Source organism: Gambusia affinis, linkage group LG10 (assembly GCF_019740435.1).
Source record: "Gambusia affinis linkage group LG10, SWU_Gaff_1.0, whole genome shotgun sequence".
Taxonomy (NCBI): domain Eukaryota; kingdom Metazoa; phylum Chordata; class Actinopteri; order Cyprinodontiformes; family Poeciliidae; genus Gambusia; species Gambusia affinis.
In genome coordinates, this window is record NC_057877.1 from 24,982,234 (window position 1) to 24,998,966 (window position 16,733).

A 16,733-nucleotide genomic window follows, 5' to 3' on the forward strand; every position below is an offset into this window, starting at 1 on the left:
ATGGTTTTATGATTTTGATGGCAGAAATTGTATAAAAAAAATAAATAAATAAATAAAACAATAAAAGAAAAAGAAATTATGAATACAGAGATGATTATTTTGACAATTTCATACAGAATTTCTGGAACAGAATGAGATGTTAATTCTCCACAAAGTGATCTAAAGATCATTCTGATGTTATTACTAGATATTAACACAATCTAAAATTAAGATGCATGACAGTGTGTAGTTCAACAGGTCAACAGCCTTTTTATTCCCAACCCTACAAATTCACAAACATGCTCTTAAGTTACAGAATGATGTTTGTGCTAATTTGGTTAGCTGGAAATCCATCTAACCAGGACACAAGACACAGCTGACGCTGTTGTTTCATTTTTATGACATTAACAAGGAAGTTGTTGGGCTGCAGTCTGTCACAAGATTAAGACAACTAGCGGATTCAAAGTCATCTAATATTATTAATTAACCTGACAAATTATTTTTTGTAAGAAAAAAAGAAAACTAAAAAAACTTATAAGAATAGATATGTAAAGCTCTTCACAGTAAATAACTTTCTTGTTTTCTATTTGTTCTAATTCTTTATTTTCACTTTTTGTGATATTGTAAGACTCGTGGGTGTCCAAGTACTGTGATTCTCCTTTGTAGAATAAACCACAGAAACAATTGAGCTCTTTCTCAATGTTGAACATTTAATTTCTTCTCCGCTACCCAGCCATTACCGCACTCCGCCGTATCCCAACGTTCGCTCTTCCCAGCTTCCTTCCGGGGAGCCTTTCACAATAAAACATTTCCAAAACATTTGACATTTACCTAACTCCAATTTTCACTCTTACAATATCACACATAAAATTGACTTGCTGAGTTTTTAAAAGAGAACCAATCTTCCATTTTTATACCTCTGTGACTCATTAATGGTAATGTTCTATATTTCCTATTAGTAGCCTTTGAAAATAGAATACGGACACAATGAAGCAGCACTGTCTCTGACAGATATTGCTGAAGATTTTATACTGACTGCCATTCAAGCAAAAATAAAGAGGAAAACAAGTGTGTTTAACCAGATTTTGGATATAGTTTCTGACTTGCCAAATTTACAGGAATTTATGGTATTTATATTTAAGGTTTTTGCAAATGCAATCAATGAATAGGATGTTACCTTGTAACATCGAACATAATCTAAAATATTTTTTAAATATCTATGGCAAAAGCCCTGGAAGAGCTTCCTTAATGATTTCTCACCCATGGAATGGCAAAGATGAATAGCAACCCCTCATTACTCAATTTTTTTTCTGTGTAAAAGTCTATTGTTTATTTATTCAACTTGTTAGTTATAAGATATGGTAATTCTTTACGTCACTTAGAAAATTACTATTATTGATTTACACAAAGATCAGACTGGGGAACTTTATACATGCTATAGTCTAAAGTAAAAGTTTTTGTTCTCGAGCTGACAGTTCAAACTTCACTTTTTGACATTATTCAAGTATATTTAGTTGCCCCTCTGTTCTTCCGACATATATGGCTACCTGAGGAAAGCCAGCAGGTTCCCAAAGATATTGATGATGTGGAGCTGAATGTCAAGTGAAGGAGCAAAGCAAATGAAAGTTGTTATAAATAGTAAGTGCACAAGTGGCGATTAACATGTTTGAACATTTTTGGAAGTAATTCCATCAGATGAAGGTGAAGTAGTCTATCAAAATGATGAAGATGCATTTTTGTCACATGGCAAAGTTAAATGGCATGGCCAGAAAAAACCCCAGATTTGAATAAAATTGTCATATAAAGTTGGAATTAATGGTGTGCTGGATATCAAGGCATCCAAAGATTTCTCTTACTGAAGCCAAAGTGCAATTGTTAGAATAGAATAGAATAAAAATATCCTTCATTTGTCACACAGTACATAAATTCCAGTAGACCAGCAGCAAGTTAAAAGTAAATGGAAGCATGCATATTCAAACTAAGATTGAAAAATAAGAATAAGAGACTTTACAGTAAAAGCAATTTTACAATGTAAGAAAAAAATACTGTACTTTATTAAAAATTGCAAGCTCAGAAATAAACTGAGAAGAATAATTAATAAATGTGAAATATATGTATACTTTTGCACAGAAAAACAGAAGACTATTTACAAGAAAACAATAAGAAGTTATTGCAAAAAACAGTGTATGCATTAATTTATTTATCAAAGTATCACAACACTTACCTTAATCAACATGTTGCTGCACACTGCAAGACAACTGGATGCAAAAACGTATGATGCAGTTTTCCCTGCTTAGAAGAGGAACTAATTCAGTCATTTAGAAATATTTCTTATCACAAAGAGCTCTGCCCATGGTTAAAGCTATCTTAAAACTAGGAAGGTTTAAGAATCATGTCTTGTTAAAGAGCCAACTGCAGGCAGGCTACCCAAGGAAACAGCCTGATTATTAAAATAAATAAATAAAAATCATATTAACTCCCCCTTGTTTTAATCTATAAAAGGCAGAATATAAAATCTACAATATTCTTTCCAATTAGTATAGGGCATGTTTACTAAAGCCAGAATGTTCATCTGTAAAGTTACTTCACTGCATATTCTCAATGTTTTTATTATTATTATTATTATTATTATTATTATTATTATTATTATTAATAATAATAATAATAATAATAATAATAATAATAATAATAATAATAATAATAATAATAATAATAATAATCATAATAATAATAATAATAATTTATGTCTTTGTAAACAGGTGATTGAACAGCTTATTGAACACTGGTTGTCATTAAAAAAGTGCAAAAGCTTCAAAAATCAACGTTTTCAACGAGTTTCTCTGTTTAAAGGGTTAATATTGCTTACGTGATTCACTGGTGTATTAGCCAATCAGCAGCGGAGTTTTACGGCCAGCTATGCGTAACTTTCGGGAAAGGGTTGTTAGTTGTCAGGAAGGGATAGCAGTCGGTGAAGAACGTTTGTGAGTCTTCAATTGACTACCCAATATTAAAACAACCTTCGATATTCATCTGTCTGGATACGGAAATATATTGGAAGCAGGTTTTCGAATCAAACCGATGAAAACGGACACACGAAAGCCGCTGAGAAAAGCAGAAACTCCGTCGAATGGTTTTAACTAATGTACGACTAAACGAAAGGAAGTAACTTGCCACACTGGCGAAGCTCTTTAGGTGAGTAAATGTCAGTTTATTTAATGTTTCCAATGGAAATAGCCGGTGTCTTTTTGTCAGTTGAGAAACACCCACGCGTTATCTCTCTTTCCCCTTTATTGCTTTGTTACAACCTTGCTATCTAACACGCTAACAAGCTAAGGTTAGCTAACAAATCTACTTTCGATCACTCCGTCCATTTTCTGTCTGCTCTGAAAGCAGATAACGTATTCATGCACGGTTAACCTTTTTTCCTGAATATCTACAGTTAGCATATAGCACATTGATAAATTCAATGACAATCCATATTTTAGAGAAGGTGTGAAGAATTGAATTCTGGGTTTATTACTGTTCGGTTTTTTGTTGTGTAAAATTATAAAATTTGAAAGTGAAAACAAATGTTGAAAATTCACTTCACCCTGGTATACATTGTTACATTACATTCCTGGCTAAAATACAAATATGTTTTTACTTTATTTTTTATTTTGAGATGGCTACACAGAAATTCAGCTTATGGAAATGATGTTTTGTGACTGGAATGTAATACTTTCCATACATAGTTAGAAATGCTCTGTTGGTTTTACTTTACCTCTATACTAATCCTATAATTAAAGAGGCAGTGATATGACATTTAAATTAAACTGTAAAATGTGTTTTTATTTAATTCTTATTAAATATCATTTTGATACCTTTTAAATAGTTTATTACATCTTTTCTGTTTCTGTCTTCAGTTTTAACATTGGTTCCCTTTTGATAAACATTTACAACTGAGACATATAAGATTGACTGAAAGTGAAAAAAAAAGACCAAAAATGCCAGTGAAGCGTGGGCGGTTTTGTAAGTTAGAGTTTAACAACCTTATTACTAGGAAAGAAGCAACATTGTGTATAATATATAATTTTTGCCCTTTAAATATTGTTTAGACTTTAATACAATTCCTAAATAGTCAGTGAAAATATGGGTCTGCTTTATTATATAGTTATTAAAATTTTTTTGGTTTTAATTTAGTTGGGCAGACAATATGTCATCTATTTTTTAGTTGTGAAATTAAACAATGAAAATGAACACAGACAGAACTTTTTTTTCATGATGTGTTAAAAAAACCCCTCCCATCTAAGATATTACAGCTTGAGCAAAATATTTTCTCCACTGTTTTTTTCATTACAGTGGTTTAGCAGCTTTCATCAAGTGGGACACTTTGTTCCACATTTTTATGTAATCTGATGAAAACTCAAAATGAACGTTGTTGTTTTAAGATTTAAAAGTGTTTTAACAAAAATTTCAAACAAAATAGTTTGTTTTGTTAATGTTTCAAGACAGTGATTATTATTGTTAATGTTTTTAAATCAAATAAAAACATTTTATTTGATGTTTGTAACATGCAAACTTACAACATAAGTTGTACTGTTAAACATACAAATAGTATGTTTAAAAAAATGTAATTTAATTCAATTACATTTTTACACCCCACTGATATTCACCAAGTAGACTTAAAATCAACCTTAACAAATACTTTATTCTGATTTTGATTTTTATACACAAATATAAAATCTATCTAAATTATAAGGAAATTACAGAAATAAATTGCTTGCATGTTTCTATTTTATTTATGTAGGTCTTTTAAGACACCTATGGTCACGGTACAAAGACAGGAAAGTAGTCAGCACAACATTGTAAAGCAATAAATTGCTGGGTATCATAAAATGGCGTGGCACGCAGCCCCAGTAATTTTACAACTGTTGCCATGCTTTAATATTTCAGTTGGACTTTTATATCAATGTATTTCAAACCTTTCCACCTAATTCAAGTCCATTTTTGGACTTGAATTAACATAGTTGTCATCAACTTTCACTGTTTTCACAGTGGCATCGAGACCTGTGAGAACTTTATTTAATGTATGCTTCTTATTGCTGTTTTTACACTAGGGAGGATTGACAGTTGCATTGCTTTAATAAGTAACAGAAGGTATTAAATCTGTTCAGATAAAACTGCAGTATGTTTGGACTGATGTAGACCTAATGGATTTAATTTGAATATGACAGAATGAATTGGAGTATTTAAAATGTGATTTGATTTGAATGAAACTTTCTTGTTTTTAGTACACTGAAAAGACCACTGGTTGTGGTTTATATACATTGAATTGATAAAATGCTTTAAAGGAACATTTACCAAAGCATAGGAGCTGTTTTGTTTGTAAAATATCACTTTTTCTTGCCTGATGTATGACATGCTTTTTATTTGTACAGAAAGATGCTTGCTGTGTTTCTGGTTTCATAATACAACAACTGATGTACTGGGTTGCATAAAATTGGGGGAAATGACCAAAAGAGTTCTATTATTGTTGAATATTGTAATCAGTAATATATCTACTACAATCTAAAAGAAGCACATTTTCCTCTTTCCGGTATCACAACAATCAGCCTGTGCTTTTTAATTTTAACATAAATTTTTTCAGTGCTTTATTTTCTCTTGTAGTTTGTCCTAATACGGTTATTGATCCTAAAGTATTACACGTTTTAAGAATAGGCTTTTCTGGCTTTTGATAATATTTATATAAGCTTTTTAGGTTTATCCACTGAACAACAAGGTGTGTTAATTTACATCTTATGTGTTTTTTGTTTAATTAGTATATATTTGGGGAACTTGTATTTGGAAGCCAGTTGGACAGCTCAGGCAACATTTTGTATCTTTGTTGAAGGGACATTTGTAGTAACATTTGTAAAAGAAGAAAGTATCAATTCAGCTTTTTCAGATTCTGCATTTTGTCCTTTGAGCTGGTGTTGTGGGGTCAACAGTTTGAGTATAAAATCCCCCAGATCTCTGACTGCAGCAATTAATTCTTCCAGCTTCTCTGGATGAATAACAATAAATAGATAGATGTGCATCAAATATTAGTCAAGATAAAGGTCTTTTACATTCAGTGGGCCCCTGCCTATTTGCTGTTCAGAACATTTCTTAGATAATATCTAAAATATGCACAAGAAAATTAATCTTAAGAAGCTGAAGTCCTTTGGCGCAAAGCTTCTTGATACAGTATCTAGGAACACCATTCATTTTCCTTGGTGCTGATTGGCTGTATCCCTAAAAGTGGAGATTCAGAAGACTATGAAAGATAGCTACTGCGACAGTCTCAAGACGGTTTCCACTGTCAATATCATTGCATATTAAAATATATTTGGTGTTTTAACTGTTAACATAGGTGATTGTAAGCATTTTTAGAGGGGGTATGAAGAATTTGCGGTTGATTACGGTGACTTATCCCTGTGAATGCCGGGAAATGGCTTATAAAGTGTTTGAACAAATGGTAAATTAAATTGTATTTTTTGTGTTTGATTTGATGTAAAGCACTTTGAAATGTCTTGCTGCTGAAATGTGCTATACAAATAAAGTTTGATTTGATTTGATTTGATTTAAATTGACAGCTTTCCTGGTCAACAATTTTGTCATAATAGAAGGTCAAGTATTGGTGAAAATGCCAATATTTAGATGTCAATCTTGTATTTAGTTCTTTTCCCACTTGTAAGCAAGATAAAAGCTGTTTATAACCCTTATGCCAGTTTCATTTCCCTGTGTTGGCACTACCAAGGCCTTTGCCTCAGATCACTGCAAAATCTGCAAAGCAACTGATCTATATAGCGCCTCACACAAATTGTGGCTTCACAGCAGTGTTGTTGAAGGATGGTCCCTTTTCTTTTTGTAAGGCTTTGATCTGCTGATACTGATTTTGCTGATTCAGATTTCTCTTTGATGCCTTTAACACCACAAAGTATAACAGCATTCTTAACACATTTGACGGGGAAATTGAGGGGAAAAACATGCATCGAATGGCCTGAAACCAGGATTTGAACCTTTGATAATCACATTGAGAACTTTAGCCTCTGGACAAAGTGCGTGTGCTCTACGAGCTGAGTCTATCACCCCTAGACCTGTTCTGTTGATTAAAACCGATGGTTTCTGCCTGCTTGCATATTGGTAGTGCTGCACATCCAAGTGCTAATTTTAGCTCACATAAGTGGCTTCAGCAAACAGCACTGCAGGTGACGGAGATTGAACGTTTTAGCGTTTGCAGCAGTTTGCATTGTTGACAGGCAGAGTCGCTGTAGTTCAGATGAGCGTTGTCCTCTGATCTGCTCGTTGCCTCCAAGGACTGCACATACATCATCCAGACATATCAGTGAGCAGGGGAGGATTAGAACAGGGCAGTCGCTAAAAATCTCACTTTTTATTCCTTTCTTTTTTGTGAGGTTGTAACTGCACAATAACAACATTACTGATCAACTAGAGAAAATTATACATAGGTATTCTTCAGTAGGAATGCATGAAGTATAGATACTTTCCCTTCTTGTCTAATGCTTTTCTATAAAATTTCATTAAAATATAAAAAACTATGTGGTTTCATGTTTATTTTCCTGGCAGGCTCAGGCAGCAAGAAAAGCCAAATTAAGAGCTGAATTAAAGAAAAATTAACAAATTGTGATCTTTTCTGAATATAGCTAGAACAGCTGTTTTATGTAGTGTAGTATCTACAACACCGCTAGTCAGAGAGAAGCATTACCATTAGCTGGAAGTTTACAAGGGTTTAGTCATGTCTTTAGTATCAGTATTTGCTTAACCAGCACTACACTCAAACTCTTTTTTTGTTTGCAGTATTTATCCTCATAGTTCTAAGCTTGCAGTAAATTAGATTTAACTTCAATTAAGCCAATTAAGCTTCTTTAAAGCAGGGCTGTATTTGAGTAGTGGGTAATCAACTTTGTATTTGGCTAATTGAAGTTGCAAACAAGTAGCCACAATTGTCAGTAATCGTTGAGCCTGAAAATCTGTGATTGTATCTAATTGTTATTTAACACATGAACAAGTGGCAACAAATATACCTGCTGCTATCAGAATAATGTAACATATTGAATACTACAGCTATTGGCATATTATTTATTTGTAATTATACTTATTTTACTAAACTGTCTGTAAAATTTGGAAGTAATTTTCAAATATTTAAACAGAAATACCCTACTCTGTGAATAAGAGAGTAAGCTGTTGTCTATTGTGACCAACTCAACACCATTACATTTTAAAATAGAGATGGGTGGTGTACCATTAGTTTTCACGCAATGATTGTTCATCTTCTGAGTAAACGTAAATATTACCCAACAAATAAAAAGTGTGGTTGATTGTAGCTGGTCTTGAGTGTGCAGGAACAGAATTGACTTTACATTGTGCTCCATCCTGCCAGAGAATGTACTGCCTACCGTTTTCTCTGCCATCTCTTCAAAAGGACTGTGAACTTTAGAAACATTATGAGATTAAGGTTTTGCAATTTTGGAATTGTAACTTTATAAAATCTTGGTACACCCTGGCAACAGGTCTGTGCCTAATAAGAAGAAGAGGCAATTCCAGACCACTTTGCACATATTACCTGGTAGTACTAGTAGTTCCTGTAAGTTGATTTCAAAAAGACTGTCAACATTTCCAACAAGAATGTAGAATGAATTGTTGCTGTTTTTGATTGACCTCTTTCCAACATATGAAAACTTTCATTGTCTGTCATTGTCTGTCTGTAGCTTAGTAGAGACTGAACATTGTTTCCTGTTATTTTGGTAGGAAAAATGAAATCAGTAATTGTGATGCTCTGTACACCAAAGCTCATAATTGTGAAGTAACTCTTGCTCTATTGAAGCCATTGATTGTATTTTGTGTTCATTTACATGGTAAAGGGAGAGGTGAGGTATTGTAAGAGGTTGAGTAACCTGCGGTTTGGGAGGAAGATGATTCGGATATTCTCTTCTGAAGAAATTCATCTGTAATGGTTGATGGGCCAGTTCTCATACAGCTTATGAGAGCCGGTCAGTTACTGTCTGAAGTTTGTAATGAAAAAGAACAAAGAATGCTCCTTTTTTTTCCCTTCCCCCACCAGGGGGTCTTTTTGTGGGCTCTAGTGTCCCTTATATGACAGTAGGCTGACAGGAAAGGGGGAGAGAAAGAGGGGAAGACATGCAGCAAATGTCACTGGGTCCGGGAATCGAACCTGCGACGGCTGCGCTGAGGACTCAAGGCCTCCAAATGTGGATCGCGCTTATCCCCTACGCCACCACAACACGCCCAGCGTCTTAGACTTTTAAGACATTTACTTAGTTTAGTTGGGAAGAACAAGTTGATAAAACATGTGAACCAAAGCTTCCTTTTTCCAGTTACGTTGCTAAGGTGCTATTGATTCTTCTATTCTTCTATTGTATTTCAGAGTTTAGTGTTTTTTTTCTCATATGCTGTGTCATCATACAAGACCTGATGAATGTTTTAACCAAACTTAATATATTTAAAGAACTAAATTTGACTTGTTATTTATTTAGTAATGTGCTGCATGGGAAATTTACCCATGGGTGACATGACACTGGGTGTAGAATTAGGTGAGTGATGGTGGCAGGGGGATCAGAGTTTAGAAGTAGAAAATGTACTAAATCTAACAAGTATGTTAACAAGAACCTGGAATTTTTTTAGTTCCTTGTTTTGGACTATCTGGCAAATGCCCAGGCTGCTGAGACATTGTTTTTTTGTTGCTGAAAGAATGTGTGCTATGCAGTTTTGGTCCTATCCCAACCGTCTCTGCACATTTTTTTGTGCTGTTTTGCTTGACTTTTTAGCTTTCCTCAATAGGAGGATGGTCTTCTAGTGGTACAAATTGCACATAAAGTACTTTTACTTCATGCTAAGCTAACCACACAGTTGAGTTATTGGATTGAAAGGATGGCTTTAGATCCTATTGTAGTGATGAAATCAATAATGGAATATAAAAGTATAGTAATCTGTTACATGTTTATTTGTTTTCATTGGCACCCTGATTTAATAAATGAATCAAAACCAAGACCAGTCTCCCATGTTCAGTGTCAGTTTTGTAAAAAGCATGAGCTTTGACATGCTTTGTTGGAGTTTAATTAAAACTGGATGAAGGATTATACTTTAGTATAACTGGATGCAGACTTGTGAAACTCTTGGTTTCATTTTTGATTCAAAATTATGAACTCTATTGAAGAAACAACAGACTACTTATTTTTATTTTGTTGTCATCCTTATAAAGAGAAAGGAACCTGCAGGACAGGCTTGATATAAAACTAAAAACAGAAGCCAGGAGAAGACTAAATCAGTTTATAATGACTTTAATATTTGGATTTATTTGTTGTTATATCCAATCAATAATAAAATAAAAATGCGGAGTTTAAACCCAGGAATCTTGTTGCAGAATAGCCATTACATTAGCCTTGAATGTTGTGTCTGACTTATATCATTTTTTTTTTCCCCTCCACGTCTTCAGAATCTGAATGACAGCTTCATTCATGATGGAGTTGAGCAGGCAACTCTGTATGAAGATGAGGAAAAATAAGAAGACCCAATTTTCCTCCCTTCCTGCTTCCACTTTGGGCCTGGAAATCCACTTTTACATCCCAGAAATACGCCACCTGGAGTACATCAAAGGAACTTACACAGCTGAGGAGCTGTGTGTCACTGCTGCCAAGAAGTGCAGTAAGTAACTTCCCCATTGTTAGGTTCAGTTCTACCTTTTTAGAACTGTAAACCTGAAGAGGCATCAGGTTTACATAGCCTGGCCTTTATGAAATGTTATATTTCATAGGTTTGGGGCTTTGATTTGAGCTCAGACTGAAATTCAAATTCTGATGCAAAAATCTATAATGTTTAAATAGTTTTAAGGCATAACTTGACATATTTCGAAACAAATTGATAAGAAACCGTGCACCACTGTGGAAATGCAGAAAGGTTGTATTTTTTTAGCAGTGCAATAGCCAATCAAAACAAGTTCTTCTATTTACTTGGGTATGATGAAAAAGAAAAGAAAAACAAACATTTTCTTTAGATTAATTCCTAGTTAATAATTTTAGCAGTTAGTGTTTATCTTTTACTTCTTCTCTCTTCTTTCTTAGCTATTTCTCCATTGTGCCATAATTTGTTTGCCCTTTACAATGATGCAACTGGCACCTGGTACTCTCCAAGCCACGAGTTCAACATCAAAGAGGACAGCGGTATCAAGTTGCACTATCGCATGAGGTAAGAATGATTTATCAGCCATAACTGACAACACTGGTGTTGGATATTATGTTTCCAACAGTAAAAAGTGCTAAAAGCCCTTGCAATCTGGGCAACAGTTCTAGCATTTCACTGAGGTCCTCTACTTAATTTATTGAATTCAAGAGCTTTAAAAAATATATGGATGCTGCACCAGTCAGTTTGAACTGCATTGTTTGTTTAATTGAAAAAAAGAAATCTGTCTAATGAATTCCTATACAAATTGGATGAATTGAAACCTTTTGGTAATGTTTGCATGTAAATTTTTACATAGGAGCCTAATTAAGACTTAACAAGATTTACTGTTTCTTTTCCTGCCTGGAAAGGATCACATTAGGAAGATCAATAATCAAATGATTAATTACATAATTGAAGCTTGCACTTTCACTGGTTATTGCTCACTTTTGCAACAATGTGTCTGGGAGGCTTACTACTTTGCTGGCAGAGTAGTTTTACTGACCCTTTTAAGTCGCTAACAAACATTGGTGTTGCAGCATTAGCATGTGGGATTCATTTACAATGTGGACACAGTAAAATGGGACTCTGTCTCTGCTCTGACTGCAGGCGAGGTTTGCAGCAAGAGAAACACGGAGAAGCAACATTCAGTTATGCTCCTCTAATCTGGAACAAACTTCCTGAATGTTGCAAAGCAGCTGAAATACTGAGTTCTTTTCATTCAAGGCTAAACAAATCACTTGTTTAGAAATGCATTTGATTCATAGTAACTGGAACATTGATCAATATATTTGATGTGTATTTTCCTGATGATTTTGATAATGGCATTTTGACAAAATGTAATCAGACTAAATTGCTTTCTGCCGCTATGTTTGAGGCGAGTTTTTGTAAAAACTCAATTTGGAAAACGTTGAGGTCTTTAATGATACTGACAAAGCAGTGTCATGTTTACACTTGACTGGAATACACTTTAAGTTCCCCATCAGATATTCCAATGTACTAGTAAGGCAGCATGTATACAGAAAGAAAAAAATGTTACTGTGTTGTTAGTTCTCTTTCGCCGTGCTTGCCTCTGTTAAAAGCTGAATAGAAAATTGCTTGTGGGTGGAGCTGAAGTCATGTCTGTGAGTATATTATGTACTTGCTGCAGTCTGTCTGTCTGCACTGCACCTAAGTAAACAGAGGTAACAAACCGTATATTATGGTTGTGTGTCCCAATATAAAAACTTTTTTGCATAAACAAATTATCCTTTAGTGCAACCAGCTAGAATTTCTAACTTTATTTAGATCTGCTTGTATGCAGAAATGCTCTATCAAATGCTACCCAGAAGAAAACTGAATATTAATTTTAAAGAACCGTCTACTTACTAACTGATATCTTATTGGTTATGTATATACAAGTAATGTGTCTTCAGATCAATGCTGAAACTGTGACCTTGAGGTCATGGATATTAAGCTTTTGTAATCTTGTCAATGTATGAGAAAAAGAGAAAGGCTGCCCATAAAGGTTTCTTGCCCTTTCTGAGGAATGTCTCATTGACTGTCTGCTTTACAGCTGTCAAGTCAGCAGTCTTCCCCATGCCAGTACAGCCCGTAGTATAATATGATTCTATCAAAAATAGTCTGTCATTTGGAGTAGCACGTTTTCTGAGAAATTGAATTGTGGGCTTTTATTAGAAAAAAACTTAAAATATATATGTTTCATTTTTTTAAATTAATTACTAAACTAACTTTCAAATTTTATTTTAATTTGCCAAGAGCCATATGTACATTGGAAAATAAGAACAGTCACACTGTTAGAAGTTTCCATCATTAAATAAAAGTTAATTCACCACAAAACAAGCACAACAAATAAAGCCTAACCTGGTTTCCAGATGATCAGTATTATTATTTTTAACCTGGAATTTTTGTCTTTTCTTTAAGATTCTATTTTAAGAACTGGCATGGCACCACAGAAGGAGAGTCTCCAGTTTGGAGACACTGCCTCAATAAACTCAGAGGACAGAGCCCACAGAAAACACCAGAGGGAACACCGCTGCTTGATGTCGGTTCCCTTGAATACCTTTATTTCCAGGTATGCGCTGAGAAGGTTTAGCTTTTACACAAGTCATAATTTTTAACTTATCTAGTTTGATCCTTTCTGTTCCCATGTCTAGTTTTAATCTCTTCCCATTTTTGTGGTTATTGTTGGTGCTCTTATACGAATGGTGTCAAATTTAATTCTAACACTGGTTATGTTTCTTTTTGCACAGTGCCAGCATGATTTTCAGACAGGCAAGGCTCCCCTGAGGGCAGCCCAGTCAGAAGCCGAGCAACATGAGATAGAAAACGAATGTCTGGGCATGGCTGTCCTTGCTATTACTCACTATGCTAAGAACTTCGATATACCTTTTTCAGCAGCTTCCCGTGAGATGAGGTAATATCCGATACTCAACATACAAGCATATGAAATTTGTTCTTTCTTTATACCTCATTTTTCCTAAGACTGTTGACATTTATTTCTCATGTTTCCTAAGTTAAAACAGGAGATGTGCACAGCTAAATTAATATATTCCTTTTTTCTTAATCCCACCAGTTACAAGCGTTTCATCCCGGAGTCACTGAACTCCAACATTAAGCAGCGGAACATCCTGACCCGGATCCGCATCAGCAATGTGTTCAAGAAATTCCTTGCTGAATTCAACACCCAAACAGTTGGGGAGAGCAACATCACCTGCTATGATCTGAAGATCAAATACCTGGCCACAATGGAGGGGTTGACAAGCAGAATGGGCAGCGAGCTCTTTGAACCCGTCTCCCTGGCTATTACACAAGAAAAGGAGCTCTCCACTGGAGGTTACTATGTTAAGAATTCATGTAATAAAAGTAAATTTATCAGCAAAGGAAATCCAAGAAAGCACAGTTGCTACCTGGCTTGAACTTGTACTTATAGAGTACAGACGTATCACTTTCACTCTGGAGGAATGCACTCAATATTTTTTCTTACAAACAAAAAGCTTTTATCATGGGGCGTTTTATACTGCCTACTTTGTCAATTTCTATTTGTTTAAGGGGCATTTAAAAAAAGTTTATACTTTAGTATAATTTTTTTAAGAGGTACTCATAGTTTGTCATAAGAAATGTGGTAATGTACCTCCATTAAATTATATTTACCAGCTCTAGAACAATTAGAGGTATTATAGTTTACAGTTTGATAATTTGTCATGTTTCATAAAGGTTAAGCGACAAATTAACCTTTATTTGTCTGTTAATTTGTAAATTAAAGGGACAAAACTAGATTAATAAATTCAAAAAATGCACCATGAAATTAGTAAATGTGTAAATCATTCTATTTAATAGACAATGTATAAAATATGTCATCAAATAATTAAATACAAACTAGTTTAGCCTCAGTGTGAGGATAAATTAGTGGCGTGAACCTATTTAATAAATATATTTAAATAAATTACCTAATTTATTTAATGTATGGTACATTTAATTAATAATTTAATTATGTATTTGATTATTTTGTCTTTAAGCAGGAATCACTATCAATAGAAATGGGGTGTAATATAAAATCTTAAGAAAGCAATATATGACAAAAATGTTATTACATGTATTTAATGAGCTCTTTTATGCATAGTTTATTAATATAGTTATATAGGTTAAATGCTGTATGATTACTAGTGCAAAATGGTTGCAGTTTAGCACCAAATGACATTGCAGAAATACTAACTACCAATGTAGCACATTGATACAGACCTGCTGTGTTGACACACATTGAGTGAATCTGGGCTGCAAAATGAAACTGAAAGTAAATTCATTACATGTTTACTTTGGAAATCATGTAGTGACAATACAAATTCAGTTGAATATTTGAAGTACTGAATGGTTTGAGTGGTCAAAATATCTATTTTCTTATGAACTCAACCTGACTTTCTTTATTTACAAACCCTTTGTACCTGAAGAGAAATAAAACATTAGCAAAAATATATGGTTTTATACATATTTTGGCCAAACATTTACACATTTAAACATTTTGTTCCCAGGGTACTGTAACCAGAGCCAGCTGCAGACGAAATGTCAGAATCAGAACTTGGAGCCAAGCAGTGACATGCAAGTTCTTGTCACTGGCACCACTGGCATTTCCTGGAGGCAAAAACCAGCAGCTGTGAGTAAAAGCAAACAAAATGTCAAGGAACTCTTGGTTTATGAGTGAACATGTCTTGTCCATAGGGCTGCAATGATTGAAATATTTTGTAATTATTATTTCAATCATTATTTTAGAAGTAATATGATAAAATGTAAATGCTTTCATCACTTCAAATGCTGCAGGTGTAACCCAGACATGTAGTAGTATATCACATAAAATCCCAGAGCAGCACCAGTGGAGGCTGAGGGTCATGATGCCCAGAGGTCACCAACCCTTCTTCTAGCTAAATCAGTAGCTACAGAAGTTAGACATAGACACAACATTACTCTGGGTTATGTTGCTTCCTGTTCAAGCATGAGTATGCACTATACCCATGTTTGACTATAGTACCAGTTTGTTTTTATTGTGGGAAAAGGAAAATGCTTGAGGATCCTGACCTCAGCCTGATCAAATGAGTGAAATAAAATAATGTACTGCATTTTGTTAGCATTAACAAAATGCAGTACATTATAATGCCTTATGCTGATATTATAAGGTTAACTTTAGCATATTTACTCTTTTTTCCCCCCATTCTGATTGTATATTAGGTGAATTTTATATTTCAATGTTCTAGTTAATCTTGAGTGGACAAAATTTCTCTGCTTTTGCTTTCAAACCTTCTTAGCTTTGTGCTTTCAAACCTAAGAAACAGAAGGAATGTTTCTCTGCATCAATCCCAGTCATCATAGTCTATAATAGCGTTTCCCAACCTTGGTCCTCAAGGCACACAGCCCTCCATGTTTTAGTTGTTTTTCTGCTTCAGTACACGGTTTAATTGAGGGGTGATTGACAACATTTTACTGCACTGCAATCATTTGAATCAGGCGTGTTAAAACTGGGAATCATCTAAAACAGATGATTCTGTTTTAGATGAATCATCTGGGAAATGATTGGGAAATCCTAGAGGAAATCCTAGAGGATCGAGGATTGGGAAAAACTGGTTTGTAATACAGACTTTTAAGCCATTTGCATGTTAATGGACTTCAATTTATAAAATAGCATATTTAAACTCATAAAATACAATGGGTTAGATCAGAACACTTCTATTGAACAATCAGCTAAGGATTTAGTTGATACTTTTCCTTAATTGGGCAAACAGGCCAGCTGTAGCCATTATATTGGTGTCATTGACCAAAGTTGATTTGCAGGGTGTTACCGAATAAAAGGCTATTTTTAAGCCATGTTGAATTTATGAAACAGGTGCCAGTGATGCCCAAAGACAAAAGCAAGTCGAAGAAGAGTAAGCAGGATGGAAAACAGAAGAACAGGAATAAGGAGACGGATGATGGCTGGGCACTGTTCTGTGATTTCCATATGATCACACACACAGTCATCAAAGAGACAACAGTCACAATAATGAGACAAGACAACAAGAAGATGGTGAGAC

General features: G+C 34.3%; 1 protein-coding gene across 2 annotated transcripts in view; it reads left to right on the forward strand.

The window, feature by feature from the left end:
- jak1 (Janus kinase 1) overlaps positions 1 to 16,733 on the forward strand; it is a 38,485-nt gene that overhangs the window by 4,309 nt on the left and 17,443 nt on the right. Inside the window, exons 1-8 of one of the 2 annotated variants that reach the window (XM_044128183.1) lie at positions 2,873 to 3,171; positions 10,454 to 10,662; positions 11,079 to 11,202; positions 13,099 to 13,249; positions 13,428 to 13,591; positions 13,751 to 14,010; positions 15,204 to 15,325; positions 16,547 to 16,726. In XM_044128183.1, coding sequence (XP_043984118.1) covers positions 10,461 to 10,662; positions 11,079 to 11,202; positions 13,099 to 13,249; positions 13,428 to 13,591; positions 13,751 to 14,010; positions 15,204 to 15,325; positions 16,547 to 16,726 — 1,203 coding nt within the window. In that variant the 5' untranslated portion in view covers positions 2,873 to 3,171; positions 10,454 to 10,460. Of the gene's footprint in view, positions 1 to 2,872; positions 3,172 to 10,453; positions 10,663 to 11,078; positions 11,203 to 13,098; positions 13,250 to 13,427; positions 13,592 to 13,750; positions 14,011 to 15,203; positions 15,326 to 16,546; positions 16,727 to 16,733 lie in introns of those variants that run through there. The other variant, XM_044128184.1, reaches the window with a different exon arrangement.